Source organism: Brachypodium distachyon, chromosome 4 (assembly GCF_000005505.3).
Source record: "Brachypodium distachyon strain Bd21 chromosome 4, Brachypodium_distachyon_v3.0, whole genome shotgun sequence".
In the NCBI taxonomy this organism is placed as follows: domain Eukaryota; kingdom Viridiplantae; phylum Streptophyta; class Magnoliopsida; order Poales; family Poaceae; genus Brachypodium; species Brachypodium distachyon.
The window spans coordinates 5,020,642-5,041,551 of NC_016134.3; the positions used below are offsets into that span (position 1 = coordinate 5,020,642).

Sequence of the window (20,910 nt, forward strand, 5' to 3'; positions counted from 1 at the left end):
GTGTCGGAAAGAAGCGGAAATCTAATTTCACCGGCTCAGAGCACGTTTATCAAATCCAGATGTATTCAGTATTTTCAGTGCACATCCTTTTAGCAGCATGTCGAATGGTGCGTGACATGCCAGCCTACCAGGAAGCCCACAATGACAACTGAGTAGTCAACCAATAAATGGCTGCAGCGATCGGCCCTCAGAAACAAAGTGAAAACGCAATCTAATCGATACATATTAAAAAAAAAACTCTCTTCTTAAACATAAGATGTTCTAGTTATGTCTCAAGTTAAATCTATTCAAGTTTCACCAAGTTTGTAGAAAGTATGTTAATATGTACGACATCAAATTAGTATATTGTGAAAATATATGTAATGAAAAATTTAAGAAAAATAATTCAGAGTTATATATGTTGGAATATTTTTCTATAAACCTGATCAAGTTTTAAGAAATTTGACTTCGAACAAAGTTAGAATAATTTTTATTTACGAACGGAGGAAGTACTAATTGTAACTTTTGTTTAAGAATTACATAAGTTTCCAGGAGAAGATATATTGTGGACCAAGAGAAAAACACCAACAATAATTAAGGCAATAAACATACTTTTACAATTTGATATGGACAGGCATCGATATATATTGTATTGTATCTCTTGTGTGATTATTTTATATTGTCAATTCCTATTTTAGAGAGTTATCCTTTTTTCTCTAACGAGTATGAGAAGAATTAACAAGCTTTTAGAAACTGCACGACCACCCGCGCCTGACCGCGTGCTTCCGCCCTGCCCCGCTGCGCACGCCCTGTGTTGCTTTCTGCATGTAACGTAAGAAAATTACGTTGTGAGCCAGCAGCAAGAGTGCAGACTCCACCCGAACTTTACTTTGCATGCAACGTAATATTATGTTCCATGCAGTTTAAGAAATGCCCACCCTGAGTGCACCTGAACCGCACGCCCATTGGGAGGTATTTTCGTCCGAGGGAAAGATGGGGTTAGAGAAAGGTTGTAATAAAAAAACAATCATGGCCATACGTCCTGCCGTAATATTACGTTGGCATGTTGCATGCGCTCCTGAAGCTCGGTCCGCAGCTGCCTGAAGCTAACCAAAGACATACGGAAGCAAAGATTTGAAGACACGGTCGAAGTTGAGATAGCTCTCAGTCACGGGTATGCGGTGCTTGTTTTAGAAGATTTATATTAGGAGAGTGCATAAAACACATCACTTTTTTGGAAAATTTCTTAGTTCCTGGGTGCTACATACAACATTAATACACGTGTAGAAATTTCTGAATTTTACATTGCTGCATACAACAGCAACACACTTGTGATTTCTACAGTGGTATATTGCAATCGTCAATCATAGAAGCAAGCAAAACACACCACACTTCGGAAAAATACAACTGATTGCAGTACCAGCCACTTGCCTTTTGGAACAACAGGTACTTGTAATGGAATCAAGATCTGTGCCACCTGCTTGAAGCCTGTTAGCTACTTGCAGTTGCATAGTACCAGCCACTTACTGTTTCTCTCAATCAGAACAGAAATATTATTATTAGCCATATGTACAGTAATATATTACCTCCTCTCCTCAAAGATCAAACTGAACCACTCTACAGTGATCAATGCCAGATGAACTGGGAAAAAATGCACTGCCACACATAGGGAAGAGCGTCAACACAACATTTAAAACTAATTGCAGATAATATATACCATAGAAGTGCTATTCTTTACAACTATAATTCTTTACACCAACAATATTTATATATGAGATGAACCCTCCTGTAAAGGTGCCTAAGTGACATTATTCTAATCTAGAGCTACAAGCCTACAAGAGAAAAATTAGTCTAAGCTGGTGGACCACTACATACTGTCATTAGCCAAGAATAAGTTAATCATTTATACATCTATTCCAACATACTGTTTCCTACAGGGAAGCACATCCATTTAATTTGGTTTTCTTCCAGGAATACAAAAATAATGTTATTTGCCAGGTACACAATAGTTGCAATTCACAAGGCATCAAAAATTCAAAAGATAGAGGTGTTTCCCAACAGCAGCAATGCATCCATTTCCACCTGTGATAATCATACCCCAGGAGATCACACTAAATAAAAAGTTCACAACATTGTGTCGCTTAGTACAGAAACAAAGTTTTGTTAATATGGAAACATAATTTTGTTGAGTAATAGACATTTCTCTCTTGCTAATGATGCATCTCGTAGACATATCAATGCAAACACAACATATTTTATGGAAGACAGAAATGTAACTAAGGAAAACATTCAAATATTTATGAAAGGACACTTGTTCCTTGAACAATAATCAGAATATGGGACAGAAGCAAACATCATCCATTTAGTTGTTTCGTACCAGGCCTTCATCCTCAAGTATTGCTGAAGACATAACTTACTATTTGCCTGAACAATCTTACTCCCCACTCAAACAGTCAGGAAGACCGCTGTACCCTGCCACTTGAAAAATCAACATAAGCAACTTATCCATAGGAGCACCCTACCGACAGCATAAAACTTTAGTTAAATTATACCCATGATTCCCAACAATTATCTCCACTTGAAACTAGAGACCCCAAACTTTAACCTAAGCCTTGTGCCAACCTGAAGTCTGTACAATATTAAGTGCATGGAGCAAGAACATGGAAATTAAGCTAGATAAATTAATGCATTTTGCTTTATGCATCAGCTGGCAACAGGCACAATCTCTATAAAATAGTGAATATTAACTTCAGTGAAAACACAGTTCTTTAGGCCCTAAAATAGTGAATGTTTACTTAAGTCAAATCACAGTTCTTAAGGTCCACGTGTACTCTGTCCTGCCTAACCAGTTTAGCTGAAACAACAAAAATATCTCGAGAAAACACATTGGTCCCTTCATAATTCATTATTCGGCGATATGTTTATTCAGAATCTCGACGTAAGTTGAAGAAGGAAAAAGGTCACCACAAAATAAACAAACAACAAACTGAATATGTATAATTACAACAATATTATAGTAGGGACAGATGATAGAAGGGCCGACCTGAAGCTATCTTCAAGCTTTTTGAATATGCAATATGCCTAAAATAACTCATGTTTGCTTCACTTCATATAGATAACCAACACGAAACAATCATTTCACTTTCACCAGGTTAAAGAAAAAGGAATAGACAGTGGCACGGATAATATCCCACAAATACAGTGAACATATAAAACGCACAGATCACCAGCATTGCATTCCAATTCTGGTCAGGCACTAGTTTTCCGTGAAGTCAGCAAGCTGCGAAACTAATATCTGAAGTTAAACCAACCTATCCAAGTTGACAATACTACTTTGTATATACACCAAAACACCAAGTTGTTTCAGTCTACAGCTAAAGAAAGCTGTCTCAATCTATCTCTCAAATCAAATGAAATAATTACTAATTAATCATATGATTCCCCTCGACAAAAAAATCAAATAATCTCACTAACAAAAGCTAACATTCAAGCCATGAAAACATACAAGCACTGCAATAGGACTATGAAAAACAATACGGTTATCGATGAGATAATCAGATGGCTCCTTTGTTAGGTGGGCAATTGAAAGGAAAAAGCAGTTTGAAACTCAAATGTTTATTTCTCCTGCTTGTTTTTGGTTGTTGGGTCCATGAAAAAAACAGCGATGACAACCTTCTGCCGGGAATTCTTCGACATGAATAATTTATTTGAGGGACTCGAAACTTTTGGCCTACTAATATTGGTGGTGGTCTTCTTGCCACAAACATCAGACTGCATCAAAACGCAAAAGATTGAGAGTTGCTGAAACAAATAAAAAAAGAAAACGAGGACGATATTAGAATAAACAGAAAGCACCAAAAATGTTGTTTACCTGCAATTAGTTGACTAAGCCGAGAAGGGGAAGGTGATTCTGCCTGAGAGTTAAGGAATCGTGAGGAATAGTATAGCATATGGATTTCATTTATCAGTAATATGAATGTCGGTAAGACTAGAACGAAATAGATATTAAGCTGGTCCAAGCAAATCAAGACAGAAGATCAGCAAATGAAGCCATTAATGAGATACCACCATAGAACCTTGACAATGAGACATTACAACATACAATCTGAGATGATGGTAACCTCAAAGCAAATGTGGCAGGCAAAGAAAATTACAACAGTCAAGCAGTGCAAACCACAAATTTCTCCGGCTTAAGAAAAGAACAAAAGATTATTGGATAGGAAGGATGAGAAGAGAATGCAAACATGGCACAATAGTTTTGCTCCTCCATAATGGCTCTACGGCAGGCAGATCAAGGACTGTTTGAAGTACTAGCCCAACAACAATAGATGAGTTTCAGAACTGGAGTTCAGATCGATGCATCTAATTGTTGTTTTCATAAACCAAATCATAATTTAGTAGCAGAAGGGGGTGACCTAAAGGCATGTGAAATGAAGAAAAGAACAAACCACTTGTGACTATATATCTTCAAGCAATTCAGAAAACAATTGCTCTTGCGTACCATTCCTACCATCAGACTAGCAAAAAATAGAAGAGATTTCCATAAAATGAATATGGTTTTAACCAAAGGATAGTAAACTTAAATCAAGTATGAGCATTAGTTTGACCAGCAATAACAGGATTCAGAATGCAACTATGCAATAAATTTCAGTATTTGCTGTTTCTACTTGTTTGACGATAATTAGATCATGGGAAAAACGAGCTTCTCAGCTCTTCGTAAACAAACTCTAAATCAGCAAATTTATCCTAACAATGAGTACCATAGTAAGCAGAATAACGGCTAAACATGAATCTACCAAAAAGGAAGATGGTTTTAACCAAAAAACCATTTGTTATCGATATAATGCATCGAAGCTTCCCAGGAACTGCCACTACTGCAGCTACTGCTGCTGGTGAAACAGATGGAAAGTCCTCTTCCTCGTCTTGGAATTGCTTGCGTGAAGGTAAATAAAATCAACTTCATTTTCATCTTCGCAAGAACAAAAGGAAACTTGATTGAGAAACACATCACTCTCACAGGCATTCTGTCGAACAGGTTATCATCATACGTGTACAGGTGTTTCTCACTGTGACAGTAGATGAGGGCAGGCCGTCGTGCGGCTCGTCGAACACGCGGTGAGGGGCGGATGAGGACCGGTTGCTGTGCAAATCGTTACAAAATTAGCTAGCATCAGCGCAGTAAATTTCGTCTCCAAAAATTATTTATGGAGCTGACCTTAATCGGCGGCAGGGCTGCGGACCGGGGAGGTCAGGGATCGTGCTGCCTGTGCGGGAGGGTCCCCCATAGCCCTGGACGGTCGAGCCGTGCGGAGCCGCCGCCGACCAGGTTGAAGTGGATGGAGAGGCAAGTTCGCTAAACGCCGGGAGGAGCTTCTTCGCCGGAGGAAAGAGAACCTCCTGTAAGCTATTGGCCTGAGAGAGAGAGAGAGAGAGAGAGAGGCGGGCGCTGCCGCCGGTTGATATCGGGGCTGCTCCTCCGTGGACGGCCGCGCCGTCAAAATAAGAAGCGAGCTCGGGGTAGGCTGCTCCTCGCCCCTTCCGTCGTCAAACGCCGCAGCACAGCCGCCGCCACCGCCGCCTGGCCTCGCTACAATTCCAGCAGAAACCACTCGCCGCCGCAAATCCAGCAGAAGCCGCTCGCCAACGGGACCCCGAGTCCACTGGAACCGCAAGATTTTTCCACTTTTTCAGGGGAGAGGTGGGCACGCCTGCTCGGGAGAAACCGTCGCCACGCTCCGGCCATAATTTTTTTTTAAAGAAATTACGTCGCTTGGCTTTGGTCCGGGCGTTCGGCTCGGTGGAGGGGCGTGGGTCTGGTTCTGGTCGGGCCGTCCGGCTCGTTAGACCGGCCATTTTGATTGAGGCGCCCATTCGATGAACTCGAGGTACCGAGCACATCTTCGTTGAGGCGCCGATCGATGAATTCAGGACTAAAGTTTTTTTTTTCAAGATTATACTTGTATCAAACACAAGAAAACCGGTTCCTAATTATGGGTGTTCTTATGGTTCAGTCCCCTAGATGTGTTTTCTTTTGGTGGCATGGTGATGAGTTGCCGCGTACCATAGAATTAGGTATGGTATTTGTTGATCATAAAACCGTATGACATTGTTGTGGTTTATGCCTTTCTCGTGGTGGCTCATGCTGTCGTTTATTCGATAGAACATCTTCTATGTTTATGATCTGTTGTTGCTGTTCTCATGGTTTGGGGTTATTGGTGTCATGTTCGTAGCATACATACAAAATTCCTTGACACGAAAGGATATTTTTGCCAAATGTGTATTCATCCTAGCACTATCTTATTTATCGTAGGTACCGACCACTTATTTGTTGAGGTACCACTACAAGAATCCAAGGTACCTAAGTTATTTATTAGGCAAGCAGGACACTATTATCCAATACCGAGTCTTTTCAATTCTAGATAACGACCACTTATTTATTGAGGTATGACTAGAAGAATCCGAGGTACCGAATTTATTTATTCGGCACACCCAACATGTGTTTGTGATAATGCCTTAGAATAGGCATGCCAAAGTGTTACGGCATCTCTTTGATTCACAAGATTGTGGAAATACATGGACAAGAAGGAGACCAGGCGGTGTGAGCTCCTGATGTGGACGAAGGCCTCAGCTCCTCTCTGGTTGAAGACGAAGGCCTCTGCTCCCTGTACTGGCCACCAAAATCACAACGAAGCATCTGCTCTCCCCCTCTTCCGTGCTCCAGATCTAAGTAAGCACACACTGCACCTCTTTGTGTAATCCATCCTTCTAAATCCATTTTTGTTCTTTCGTACAGATCTGGCATAAGGACTAGAACAATTTCGTGGTTGCTTTGGGAAGTCTGTAACAGAGTAATTTTGATGCGCTAAAGAGAGAAGACTAATCTTTGTCTCAGAAAAATAATAATCTCAGTCCAGTCTCTGAAGGTGTTTGTGTTGAGTGTCAAGAAGTATTTTTTTTTGTTGGTCATTAACAGCCAATCAGCTGTTGGGTTCAGCATTTTGTGCCTTCTGCGTCCTGGAAATGTCCAGACAGTGTCAGGTGTTGTGTTCTTCCTTCTGTTGTTTTTGCCAACAGCCTGTGCTTGATTCTTGGCTGGGAAGAAGGATCGGGTCTTCTTGTTTTGTTGAAGATGCTGTCCTGCTATCTGAAATCTCCCGAAAGTACTCTTTTTTCTCCTCTATTGTACAGAGAGTTTTCTGAGATTATAACAGTGCACAGCTGAACATTTGAATTTGTTTGAAGCTATGTTGGAGCCATGCTTGACAAAATAGAGTTTTGTGACAATACCTAATACTAGTATATATCATTGCTAGTTCTCCTACACCTTTATTGTCAAGTGCTATGTTTATCAGGTCGTAGCCATCTTCCTCTATGAACTAGAAAAGGTTAGCTCTAGATTTCTGTTTTTCATTCATGGAGTTTACGGCCATCACGTGTTTGGATGAACGTCTGTATGGAAGTGCTATGCAAATGATTTGGTTTGTTAATCACATTGCTGCTGGATCAAAATGTGCTCGTGTGTGCGCTTAATTTCGCTTCAATAAACCTCGGGTACTGATTATCGGTACCGAGCCTTAAGAAAACATGTAATCGGTACCGAGCACGTATTAACACAAGGTATTGATTATACGAACCAGGAGTACCGAGTCATTGGTCCTCATTGGTCTGAGATAATTTTAAGATTTAAAATGTTCTCGTACCGAGACTTTTCTATACAGGTACCGAACACATATTAACACGAGGTATTGATTATACGAACTAGGAGTTCCGAGTCGTTGGTCCTCATTGGTGTGATTTGCTTTCTCTGAGATAATTTTAAGATTTTTAATGTTCTTGTACCGAGAGTTTTTTATACAGGTACCGAACACATATTAACGAGAGTACTGATTTTATTGATCCGAGAATACCGAGTCGTTGGTCATAGGTACTTTGGATTTTTAATGGGATGAATACATGTACAAGTATTTTAAATGGGATGAGCCATCCTTCTACCCGCTGGATAATAAAAGTATATGCACTTAAATGTCCAATGGGTAGTAACATGGACCGTGGTAGCAGCGTAAAGCCAAGGATCAGTCCTTTGTCATCCGTGCAAAAGCATGTGTTGTTATTGTCCATTGGGTAACAAAAATATTCAATTAAATGGCAAAAGCAAATACTACTTGACAAGAATGATCAGTGATCATGGTAGCAACTATCTACGTACATAGCAATTGATCAAGAATGATCAGTGGTGTCACATGGATCATGCATCTCAGAACGGGATCAGATTTTTCCATAAGACATGCATATCCAGTGGTAATAGAGCTATTGCAATTAAATGTCCAGTGGATAACAGAGTATCCAACGATTTCATTCCATAAAACATACTCACTCCTATCCTAAATTGTTTCGAAACATTGCATACTCTGTTATCTCCGATGCCGGGCGCCGTCTTCATCGACAACCCGCCGACGTCCGCCTGAGCACCATCGTGTGTGACGGTGCGAGCATGGGCGACGTCTACATAGTGCCCGCTCCAGGCGGAGCACTACCTTGATGAACAAATCAAGCCGACGTACAGGTTGCCTCAGCACGAGAGGCGTTTGCTGGAGCGCTATCGTCATCAGCAACATGTTATTCATGTCGGCGGGAGGCGCCCGCCGGCCTGCAGGTCTTCTCCAATTAATCACTCACGCGGGATGTATTCCCTGCGTACCCGACGAAGCTGCCGAATCGTCAGCATGTCCGAGCCAAGCGGCATCATGCGTCTACACCAACTCCACTTTTAGGTTGTCGAGACCAATGAGGCTCGGCGACAGGGTGGGCGTGGCCACGGCTAAGGCCATGCTCAACGGCGCGTGTACTATCTTGTACACGGGTTCTGCCGGCACCCACACCATCACCACCCGTACATGCATAGGTGGTGCGAAGCGAAGACATGAAGACGACCACATCAGCTTAATCGGAGGTTTCTCGCGGGTTTAACCCTGCGGGAGTAATTAAGCGGGAGCCTTCCGAGGACCCGTGAACCAGGAGATGACCACAATCGCCTTGTCAATCAAGCCGTGCAAGCAGGCCATGGAGCGCACGAGTAATTGTATTTTGTAATCTCAAACAGATTAATAAAATATACGATTCCTTCCCTTTTTCTTGTGTACACAGTACACTGGCACGCCCGCAATTTTTCTTAGTTTTCCTGGTGCGACAGGATCTATTTTCCCCTCGCTGGAAAATATTTCTTGAGCCAAACACTCCTCCAGGACAATTTCTTCCTCCTCATCCTCCCGCAGATGAAGACTCGAGAGCAGATCGGCCAGCCGAGCCTTGCCGCCATCTCCCGTCCTCTGGCTCCCTTCCAATCTGATATCACCCGCCCCCTCCGTGGACAGCACCAGCGAGGGCCCAGGTAACTCTGTCGCCGCCATCACAGCTGCCGCCTTCCCCGCCGCCACACCGGCCTTCAACGCATACATCGATTTCGACGAGGATGAGTTTGCCGTAGACATCTTGAACCGTACGAGAGACCACCGAGTCCTGCAGCACTCCTTATACCCGAGAGGAGTAGTGCTAGATGGGAACGGACGTGGAATCCGAGCCGAAGACTGTAGATTGGAAAAACTCTGGCCGCTGCCAGAGGAGAGAGAACCCTAGTTTCCTAGGGGGGAAAACTCTTGTAGACACGAGAATTTTCTGTTGGGATCTTAAACTTTGATTTTTGTGCTTGTGTTTACCGAACGTGGACCACAACGTTGAAACAACCACCTTTCAGGATTTTGATAACCGGCCTTTGAAAAAAGCAAAATGTTGTGAAACAAGTGTTTTGGATGATTTACAGCCAAGCAATCGCGCCGGAGCCGCCAGCCCCCTCCTCCGTCTAGCCGTCGCCTCTTCGAACGCGAGTGAGGTGAAGAGAAGGAGAGAGGGCCGTGAAATGAAAGGAGAATAGATGGGGGGGGGGGGGGTTCTGTAAGATTGCAACGCTACATCCTCGCCTGACGTGTGGGCCCAAAGCCTAGGGGCAGCCACATCATGCGGCCGGAGCTGTGCATATAGCTGAGGGACCTGGGATGAACCACTTATCAAACAATTAGGATCTAAACGTGCGTTTTGAAAGATTAGGGACGTACTTGACACTTTTGCGAAAGAATAGGAACCTCCGGTGCATTTTACTCAAAAAAAAGGGGTCACGAACACCGCCAAGCACCTTTTCGCCCCCACCTCCATCGTACCATCTCCTCAACGTTGGGCCATCGGCGCCACCTCCCTCTTCCGCGCAAGCCACCGCCGCATCCCTCCTTCACTTGAGACGCCGCCGCCTCCCTACTGCGTGCGAGCCCCTGCCTCCCTCATCCAAGCAAGCTGCCGCTGCCAACGTTGCCCTAATCCCTGCGAGCCACTGTCCGGGATCCGACGAGATCCGTGACCGCCAGCCTTCATCGGCTCCCTCGTCCACTCGCTGCGCCATGGCTGCCCCCGCGACTCCTGCCACACCGCAGACGAGGGGCGGGCCAACGCCACAGGAGCAGATGGAGGAGGTTATCCACGTAGTGACATAGAAACCTAACATTTTGGTTTATCTCAACCTTAAAATAATCATCTAACAAAACATAAGCGTGAATTTTCGTGTGCATTAGGTTTGTATGTAAAAACGAAAAAAATTAAGAGGCCGTGGCTGTACTAGTTAAAACTAAACAACAACAAAAGAAATAAGTAAAAAACAACACGATTCTTTTTTTTACCAGTAAAAAACAACACGATTCTTTGTTCTCATATCTATTATTATTACAATATATTAAATTGGAATCGGTGGTGATGGGTGGGCGCCGTTGGTCGGCGTTGGTCGGTCAACTTCGTTAAAATTATAATCAATATGCCACTGCCCCTTATTTTCTTTACCTCCCGCCTTATTCACGATTTCAGTAGCAGAAATTCTACGGTTTAGATTTACCGAAAGTTATCGCACGGTCCAAATTTGTCACAACATAATACGAACAGTCCTAAAATAAATCAATCTCCTTAGCATGAAATCCAAAATTCTTCGTATCCATCTCAGTATGGAAATCAATCCGAACCCAAACAAAAAATCTCGGTATCAATCTCAGTATGGAAATCAATCCAATCGAAAAATCAATGCCCAGACTTTGCCTCCACCGGCTCGTGCTTGATACACTTTCTGTTGTTCCGTAGCATCGCACGAATTTTTTTTTTAGTAAAATTATAAACCCCAAAAGGCCGTCTTAGAAAAAAGGAAAACTCCCAGAAGACCAAAACCCTGGCAACCACCAAGCCCGTCTTCCTAGAACGCTCACAGCACCATGTCGGCACCCACTAGCGGCGGCGGGGCGCTCTCGCCCCAGGCGGCGGCGGCCCTCCAGGAGGGCATCAGGTTAGTCTTCGGGCGGTGGACGGCGTTGCAGATTGCAGTGGAGCACCAGCAGGCCGGCCGCGACTCCCGCGCCAAGGCAGATCAGCTCGCCGAATCCATCCTCTCCTGGTTCTGCAACTCCAAGGGTACTTGCTCCTCCTCCTATTCCGCATCCTCTGAGAATTTTCTTCTAGAAGAAACGGAATTCCGGCCATGGTACGATAGTAAAGGCGTATCTCCCTTCTATCGGTGTTAATTTAGCCTCCGCAACAGTTTCTTCTTGTCGGGGATTTAGGGATTCGGTGGCAGAAAAAAAGGGCTATTTGATTTGTAGTTCTGGTTCAAACTGAATAGTTTATAGTTCTATGGATTATAGATTATATTCTATGCCATTAGTCTCACCAACATCCAAAAAATGGCATATCCATGGTATGGACCGATGAAACAATTTAATTTAGGTTCGAGCTACCGAGTTGTTTTACCAATAGGAAAAATATCTACCTTTGTAATGATTTGCATCTCAGCTTACTAATTCTGTTCATCCTTTACTTAGTGGTCGATAATATTGATCTTTCTGTTCTCAAGTACTTATATTATGCATAATTCAATTTATTCGTACACTTTTTTAATTAAGAATGTACTCCCTCCGTCCCATAATTCTTGTGTTGTTTTAGTACAAATTTGAACTAAAACAACGACACGAATTATGGGACGGAGGGAGTATTTTTGTAAGGAAAATCAAATATCTTCTACGTTATCAGTTTATTTTAGGTAGTCTGGTGATTTCATCTAGACCATAGGTTGGAAAAGTGATTTTGGCATGGTTTACATGTTTTGACCATATGCTTGTGGGTTTGAATTTATTTGCGTCATTCTTTTTTGTGTTTGCATTTACATCAAATATTGTTCATGTTTCTTTTCCAGGTCCATATTATTATGATGACTTGGATAATATGATTTATGGTGCAATATCTGGCACCTTCAATTCTGACTTTGTGGATGGTAGTATTGAGGAGGTAATTATTGCCTCTCTCCTACATGTTTATCACCAGCCACAAGCTTATAATTTGATAGATTTGTGGTAGCCCTGAACTAGTTCTCGATCTCCCTATTGCATTTTTTTTTCGAGGAGTAGCCCTATTGCATTTTCATATTGACGATGTTTAACTGCACATTTAACTTTACTTAAAAAGAAGGGCCGGTCTTGATTTAGCATCGGTGGAGTGTAATTTCGCTGACAGCAAAATTTAGTTAGAATGGGCAGATGCATGTTCTACTTCATGTCTTCATTTTAGATGATACAGTAGTTCATACTTCGTAGTACCTGGCTGTTTCCGCATGAAGTTTACCAGTTATGCACTAGAAGACCTTACCCTGCTTGGAACAACCATAGAGAAGCTTCTATGTTATTACCTTCTTTCTCATGTCAAATATGTATTGAACACCTCAACTTGTCTGCACATATTGTACATGCTTTGATCATGACAACTCATGCCAGACAAGTATCCCTAGAAGTATGTCTGTTCTATCCGAAACATTACTTGTAGTAGCTAATTTTTCTTCGGAGTTTTATTCTACACTCATGTCAAGGATGGGAGTTTGGTAGGCTGGTGCGACCCTGGCCCTTGGCATCGATGGGGAAAGTTCAGATAATGTGTCGACCCACCTGGTGTCCTTGCCCTGACTCCAGCCCCAGTGCACCTTTGGCTCATGTGGGATGGCATGACCAATGCTGTTGTTAGCTTGATACAGTAGAGAGACCACTTGAAGGGAATCAAGAAGATAAAAGCTCCTGATTTACACTACACACACAAAAAAAAAACTAAATCCAAAAGCCATGGCAACCGGTTATTGTATGAGCGCAATAGCGGTCACTCCATTTTATCTTTCATCTGGCTCTTCTAGTACCTGCACTGCACCAATACAACACTGATTCGATTCAAGACCTAGAGGTGACAGGCTGACCCATTCACAAATGAATGTGCATTCCCACAAATTTCACCACAAAGGTCAAGCTCCTCCACAACTTCACAAACGGAGAAATCAAATCAGATCCGGTTGGTTGACCTTGGTTACTTTTGGAGAGGAAGAAGGTGAGGCTATCATCTGAGGCGGAGGAGGAATGATGAAAAAGCCAGATGCAGGGCCTGTGCGATTGGAGAAGTGGCCGAGAGGCCACCATAGGTGGTGAGAAGAAGGAAGCAACGTCAGGTAGGTAACAAGGAGGGGCTTGATTTTTTTGGATCAATGAGAATATCCACCATGGAAAATGTGAGGGAATAATGAATATCTGAGGTTGTACTATTTGTTTGTGGCTGAAAGGTTTGACCTGTTCGGACCAAAGGACCATTAGGCTCTTACCCAGTTGACCCATTCTATTTGGGGGTTTCTACTGAGGTTCTTTGTTCCATCTGTAGCTTCTGTAGTAGAAAGCTGAAACTTCTTAACAATAATCAAGGCATATTGTATTGTTTCTGTTGTTTATGTAATTTGTGTTCAGTTTGCTCTTATAGTGCACGATATGTTTTTATTAAGTTCATTGTTGTTTTGTGACAAAGAGGTTGCCGAGCAAATACTGATTATGCATGAAGGATGCCTACAAGGCAACTATTCATCGATTGAGAAGCTAAGGAATACACATGTTCAAGGAAATGCTGTTTCACTAAGTAGGCAGGTACATACTAGTTGCAAATTTATTTTCTAGCAAGTGATCAAGATTTTTCCTGTTATGTAATTTGTCCTGCTCCTCTTTTCACATCTTATCTCACTTCTGCTGCAACATAGTATCAAAGATGTTCTCTCACAGTTCACTTCCAAAAGGCTTTTGATAATTTGATCTGTTAATTCTTGGAAAGGTGATATGATTGTATTGTTTCTTTATCGGGGATAATTGGAGATTGCTACCCTCTGAGACTTATTTTTATTTTTGGGAACCACTTGTTTTCCAAGGTGATCTTCAACCATTACTCCTACGTCTAGGTATAAGATTGGTTTTGATAATTTCAGCATGAAACAGTTTAAAAAATGGATTGGTTTTACTGGATTCTTGGTGTCATGTGCATGTATAGCACAAGGCAATAAATTAAAGATAATGATCTTATGTTAGGAAAGTAGAGATTGTTTGCTATTTTCTAGGCATAAGATTTGGTTACGTTCCATATTGTGAGGAAAGATAGGATTAGTTTCTTAACAACAAAGTTATCCATCTCTCTACATAAGAGAGGACTTTACCTTGTATCAATCAAGGCACAAACCAATTAAGTCATTTTAGTCTTTTTTTTCTTAGCATTGTTAGTAGCAGTTGTCCTGGTATGTACGAGCGTATATACCTCTTGGAGTCAATTTTGCTACTAGATTTCTTCCACAATAAGCTCCTGTTAGTTGGCAACATATCTGGCGAAAACTGAAAATACGTGGAATCATGTGCAACTCCATCTTAAAGTTCACAAAAATACAAAATAGTAAAAAGAAGGATACTGAGAAGGTATGTTCTGCATGTCGGACTTTTTTCACAGAATTCACATTTTCAATTCATAATACACCCTATTTTTATTGAGAACACTTGGTTTCGATTGTTCAGCAGTTCTTTTTTTTTTGTGCTGGCACTTAGGACTTGGCTATATTTAGAACACGTCCCCCTGTTAGTTTCCAGAAAAAATTGTCCTGTTCTCTTACTAATTGATCTCTTTCTCATGAGCAGATGGTGACTGATGATGACGATGATAGCTCAGATGATGATGGTGAGCCGTCAATGGCGGGCAATGAAGCAGTTAGGCCAGACGAGATGGTGGTGGACGAGCCAAAACCCTCCAAGCCTGTCCCTGATGCTGATGGGTTTACTCCTGTGGCACCTAGGCGGCGCCGCGGTAAGAATTAAGCACAGAAGCAAACCTTTCCGTGAGATCTGTCGCTTGCGGCTGTATCGATCTGAAGGCATTAAATTGTTATTAGCAAAACCTTGGCCCAAGTCATGGCACTTGCGGTCGTTTTTTGGTCTAAAGGTGTTAGTGTTATCCTCTGCTTGCATTACTTGGATTGATTATGTTGCTTATTATCCTTGCCACTCGCTTGGTTTTAGAAATGGCAACAAACGATTCAAGTTGTAAACTGTTCTAAAATTCTTCTCCGAAGTTTCTAAAGTGTTATTCTCTACTTGCACCGGTACTTGCCCATTCTCTCGTAGCCTTTTTTAATTCAAGGACTAACAGCTATGAGCGGGTCGATTATCTGAATCTCCTCGTGTTTCGTTAATGCCTAGGCCATTTTCCGCTACCAGTCTACCACGGACAGTCAAACTTTTATAGCAAAAAATATCAACATATTCACTGTCAAATCAACATAACATGAAAAATATATTTCATGATAAATCTCATTTTGATTTATAACCTTGATATATTTTCTATATTTTTTTTACAAAATTGAAAAACTTTGACAGTCAACAAAAGTTATATCTTTTCTATATATATATTTTCTAGTGTGACAGTGTTGTTGTCACGCAACCTACTCATAAGATTCATGTTTTTCGCGGTTATAAATAATATTCCAAAGTTTTCCATGTCTCGCTTCTTCGGTAATGTTTTGATACTCCACTAAAGTAGGGTAAGGTGTACGCTTCGGCAACGTGTACGTTTCAGACATGATTCTGTTCCTTTTACTTTTTCTCCAGTCCTTTCTGCGAGCCTCCTCTCCTTTCCCCGCCCCTGCCATACCCTGCACTGTTTGTTCCCAATCCCAACTGCCCCTGTCATTCCGTGCCTTGTTCTGACGTTGTGAATAGCAGCTTCGCGAAGCAACTTAAAGTGCATCAGATCAGATCAATGCTGTCAAGTTTCGGTTAAAACAAACTTGCGACAAGTGAAAACAGAGTTCATACTGGTACTAACCGCGGCGGGTCCAAGGCCGCTCGCTCGCTCGATGGGTTTCTTTCTTCATCGGCAAGCAAGGGCGAATGTACTTGCTGTGCGCTTGCTCTCCTCCTATGCAGTGCAGGTGGATGGTGGATGTGGGGGAAAAGAAGGGGGGCGATTATGCAGAGGAAGGTAAAGCGTGGATTAGTGTCTCCGAAAGGGCCGCGAAAGGAAGCACGGCTAATCAAGTGGCCATCACCACTGTCTGTCTCGCGCGGTCCTTGTTGTGCGATTGCGAACAGAGAGGTACAGACAAAAAGATCTGTTTTTTGTTGACGCTGCTCCCTCCAATCTTGTCAGTCCATCATCCATTGACCAACCAACCGATCGATCAAAAGATGTCTGTCCCCGCCCCCGCTGGGTCATGCTAAAAAGAAAGAAACACCGAGGAAACAGACTGACTGAGGTTTGTCTTGGTAACAAGTAATAAATTGACCGACAAACTACTCTAATGACCAGCAGTCAGATTCATATAGGTGTCTTATTTAAAAACTACTCTACATGACAGTATCTTCCTTGCAAATTAATACAACGCGTCAAAACACATTCAGTACACGAGAGTAATGCATCGTCAACGGAGTGGGATAAAGAATGTACAATCTCCTCAGTTATCCAATGACTTGTTTCCCAGATCCTAATTCACGGGATTTCCGATCACATAGGTTGGTTTACCGTCATGGTAACTCACGTGGGTCGCAACCCCATCTCTCTTGATGCAGATTCTATCATATTCCTTGATAGACCATTTGTAAAGAGATCTGCCAGATTTTTAGCCGTTAGGATATATCCCAAATGCTATTATTTTGAAATTTCTCATTGCTCTGATAGATTTTAGACGTCTCCTGACGTGTCTTGATGATTTCATGTTATCTTTAGAACTGTTCATAAAAATCGCAGGTATTGGTTTTTCAACAATCGGCAAGTCCATCAAGAGCTCACGAAGCCAGTCAGCTTCAACCGTGGATGTATCTAATGCTGAAAGTTCTGCTTCCATTGTTGATCTGGTTAAGATCGTTTGCTTGCAAGACTTCCATGAAACAACGCCCCCTCCGAGTGTGAACACATATCCACTCGTGGCCTTTAGCTCATCAACATCAGATATCCAGTTTGAATTACTATAACCCTCAAGTACCTTGGGGTACCCAGTATAGTGTATACCATTGCTCATTGTGCCCTTTAGATAGCGCATGACCCTCTCGAGTGCACTCCAATGATCATCTCCCGGATTCTTATTGAACCGAGTCAGTTTGCTCACAGCAAAAGAGATGTCAGGTCTAGTTGCGCTAGCCAAATACATGAGTGAACCAATAATCTGAGAATATCTCAGTTGGTCTCTTCCAATTCTGTGATTCTTTCGAAGCAGAACGCTTGGATCATAAGGAGTTGGAGAAGGTTTACAGTCAGCATAGCCGAAACCACTCAAGATCTTCTCCACATAGTGAGATTGCAATAAAGTGATCTCACCATTGTCGCCTCTCACGAGCTTGATGTTCAAATAGCATCAGCTACACCAAGGTCTTTCATGTCAAAACACTTTGACAAGAAAGTCTTAATCTCTTCAATTACTTTGAGGTTAGTCCCAAATATTAGTATGTCATCGACATACAAACAAAATATAACTCCCTCACTCCCACCATGGCTGTAGTATACACATTTGTCAGCTTCGTTTACAACAAAGCCGGCAGATGTTAAAGTTTTGTCAAATTTCTCATGCCATTGCTTAGGAACTTGTTTCAGGCCATATAGAGACTTTAATAACTTACACACTTTGCCTTCATGACCCTTTATTACAAATGCATCTGGCTGGTTCATATAAATTTCCTCGTCCAATTCTCCGTTAAGGAAAGCTGTCTTAACGTCCATTTGATGGACGATCAAACCATATGAGGCAGCCAGTGATAGTAATACTCTGATTGTGGTCAATCGAGCTACAGGTGAGTAAGTATCAAAGAAATCTTTACCTTCTTTCTGGGTAAAACCCTTGGCCACAAGCCGCGGCTTGTACTTCTCAATAGTACCATCAGGCCTAAGCTTTTTCTTGAATATCCACTTGCATCCTACAGGTTTGCACCCGTATGGACGGTCAACGACCTCCCAAGTACCATTAGCCATGATAGAATCCATCTCACTACGAATGGCTTCTTTCCAATAGTCTGCATCCGGAGATGCAAAGGCCTCATTAATGGTTTTAGAGGTGTCATCCACAAGGTACACAATGAAATCATCACCAAAGGATTTTACAATCCTTTGTCGCTTACCCCTAACAGGGGCTTCATTGTCATACTTCTCAGGAATCTCATCAAGTGTTTGTTCAAGATTTTTCATTGGGATGGCGGGTTCAGGAGCTACACCATGGTCCTGATGTTCCTCTGAACTGACGGGTTCAGCAGGTACATCATGATCCTCTCTAGATGTGCTATGCATATCTCTCATGGGAAATATGTCCTCAAAGAATGTAGCATCCCTGGACTTCATAATTGTACCGACGCTCATGTCAGGTACTCCGGAATTTACAACCAAGAATCTATAGTCAATACTCTGAAGTGCGTAGCCAAGAAAGACACAATCAACGGTTTTTGGTCCAAACTTACATTTCTTGGTAATTGGCACATTGACTTTCGCCAAACAACCCAAGTCCGTAAGTAAGAAAGTGTGAGTCTTTTCTTTTCCCATAGCTCGTATGGAATGACTTCTTTATCTTTTGTGGGAACACGATTTAGGACATGACACGAAGTCAATAGCGTCTCCCCCCACCATGCCTTGGATAAACCAGCAGTGTCTAACATGGCGTGCGAAGTAACGGGCGTACCACACCCGTCACTGATGAGGGGTCATCAGTAATGGGCACGCAGGGCCCGTCACTAATGGTTCAATGTGAAAAATGTGAAAATTCACTCAAACACTCATTAGTGGCCGCCCTTTCATCCAGGCCCGCCACTGATAACCATCTCCTTAATTGGGCTGGTCCAACATTTTTTAGGATTTGTGTGGACGATATAAATACCTACACTCTTCCTCCCTCTCCCTATCTCAGCGCCGTCTCCAACTCCCCCTCTATCTCTCCCCGAGCCCCCTCTTCTCCCTCTATCTCTCCTAGCTCGCGCGCGCCACCAACTCTCGATCTCCCTCTCCTCGTAGCCCGCTGGTCTCCCTCTCCCTCTTCCTCGTGCCGGCCGCTCGCTCCCGCGTCGTCCCCGCCACCAACGCCCGCCGTCCTCGAGCCCTTCCGCTGTCGTCGCCCTCTGCGCGAGCTCGCCGCGGCTCCTCCTCCCCACCGCCCGCCGCCATCTACAACGGCGCCATCGGATCCCCCGAGACGCCTCCGCTAGAGCTAAGGAGGGCGTCGCCGAGCCGTCGGTAAGTTCCCTCTCTCCCTCTTCGTTCTCTCTCTCAGGCTCTCTTTTCTCTCTCTCATGCTCTCTCTCTGCAGCCGGAGGGAGGCGCCGTCGCCACCGACGAAGAACCGCGCGCGAGGAGGAAGTTCCGGCTCCGGCCGGCTCGACCGCGCAGATCCGGCGTTCACGGCCTCGACCAAGGAGCCGCCGCTGCCATGGAGGGCGATGCGGCTGAATCCGGCGAGGGAGAGCTTCGGATTTGTTTTCGTTATTTTTTTGCGATTTTTACTGCTGTAATCCGTGATTTGGGGTGCTTAATATGTGATTTGGGATTTTTTATTCGGCCACGATCAAAATATGCCGGCTTGTGGCCGGCTTTTTTTTTAAATCGTGAAATATGTATTAGTGTCGGTCGTGGGGTGTCAACCGCCACTGATGGTGGCATCATAAGTAACGGGTAGAACGACCGTTACTGATGATGCATCATTAGTAACAGGAAATTAGTGACGGGCAAATGAATCGGTTTTCTTTGTACAAGTTTCTTCGCCTTCTCCGGAGTCCCCACGACGGCCCACGCAACGCGAACACATCGACACGCACGGACAACCAATCGACGAAGGGGCACATCGGCGCAACGCAGTGCACGGCAGATGGCGTCGTGGCGACATCTGACGGGATATGGACTTCAATATAATTAATATGGTTAGCTAGCCGCGGTCTCTTGTTCGTAAACATACTGAAGTCAGTTGTAGATCCTTAATTAATTAATTAGAAAAGTTTTTCCATATTGATTACTCCCTCCAATCCTATATTGTTGTCGAAATATTACATGTAACTAGACACTTTTTAAGAATAAACACTTTTTAAGAATAGATACATCCATATTTGGGCAAATTTGAGTCAAGAATTTAGGATCAGAAAGAGTAGTTACCAAAACGTGAGTCCTAGTTCTGTCCTAGTATTGTTCGGTGGTACTTGGTCGAGTCCATGTCAGTTTGGAGTTTGGACATGTAGTCTGACACTACTACAAAACGGCTCGGTCGCGGCCGCGACCGTTACTGATGAAAGAGCAGGGTCTGCCCGTCCCCGCCCAGCCATACATCAGTGACGGTCTCTCGAGGCGAATAGGTGTAGGTCTTTTAGGCATTGGCGTTCTGTATATACATACACCTGGGGCTATGGCTTGTAAGATTGTGGGATTTGTAAGGAGATAAGAAATAAAGAGAAAGGGTACTAGACGTGCCCTTGGCAATAATCCGGTAATCGTCGTGTGCGTGTGCATCTTCATGTAATTGATCCTTGGACAAACCCAACAGCTCAGCCAGCCGCATCCTTGGACAAA

General features: G+C 43.1%; 1 protein-coding gene and 2 long non-coding RNA genes across 4 annotated transcripts; 2 read left to right on the top strand and 1 right to left on the bottom strand.

The window, feature by feature from the left end:
• Positions 1 to 1,164: 1,164 nt before the first annotated feature.
• LOC104584390 lies at positions 1,165 to 5,722 on the bottom strand. Of its 2 annotated transcripts, XR_002966180.1 has the most exons (4): positions 5,195 to 5,722; positions 3,851 to 5,119; positions 1,566 to 3,750; positions 1,165 to 1,456 (listed from the first exon to the last, which is right to left on the bottom strand). It is a non-coding gene; the product is annotated as an uncharacterized LOC104584390 (long non-coding RNA). The 2 variants fall into 2 exon arrangements; XR_732090.3 differs by having other exon boundaries at positions 1,165 to 3,750; positions 5,195 to 5,720.
• Positions 5,723 to 6,405: 683 nt separating this feature from the next.
• Positions 6,406 to 7,291, top strand: LOC100832796. The gene is made up of 2 exons (XR_732089.2): positions 6,406 to 6,706; positions 6,773 to 7,291. It is a non-coding gene; the product is annotated as an uncharacterized LOC100832796 (long non-coding RNA).
• Positions 7,292 to 11,216: 3,925 nt separating this feature from the next.
• On the top strand, positions 11,217 to 15,484 carry LOC100834341 (pre-rRNA-processing protein TSR2). Its single transcript, XM_003575831.4, has 4 exons — positions 11,217 to 11,472; positions 12,251 to 12,342; positions 13,887 to 14,000; positions 15,027 to 15,484. The coding sequence occupies exons 1-4, from the start codon at positions 11,277 to 11,279 to the stop codon at positions 15,201 to 15,203; spliced, it is 579 nt and encodes a 192-aa protein (XP_003575879.1). The 5' UTR covers positions 11,217 to 11,276; the 3' UTR covers positions 15,204 to 15,484.
• The last annotated feature ends 5,426 nt before the right edge of the window (positions 15,485 to 20,910 follow it).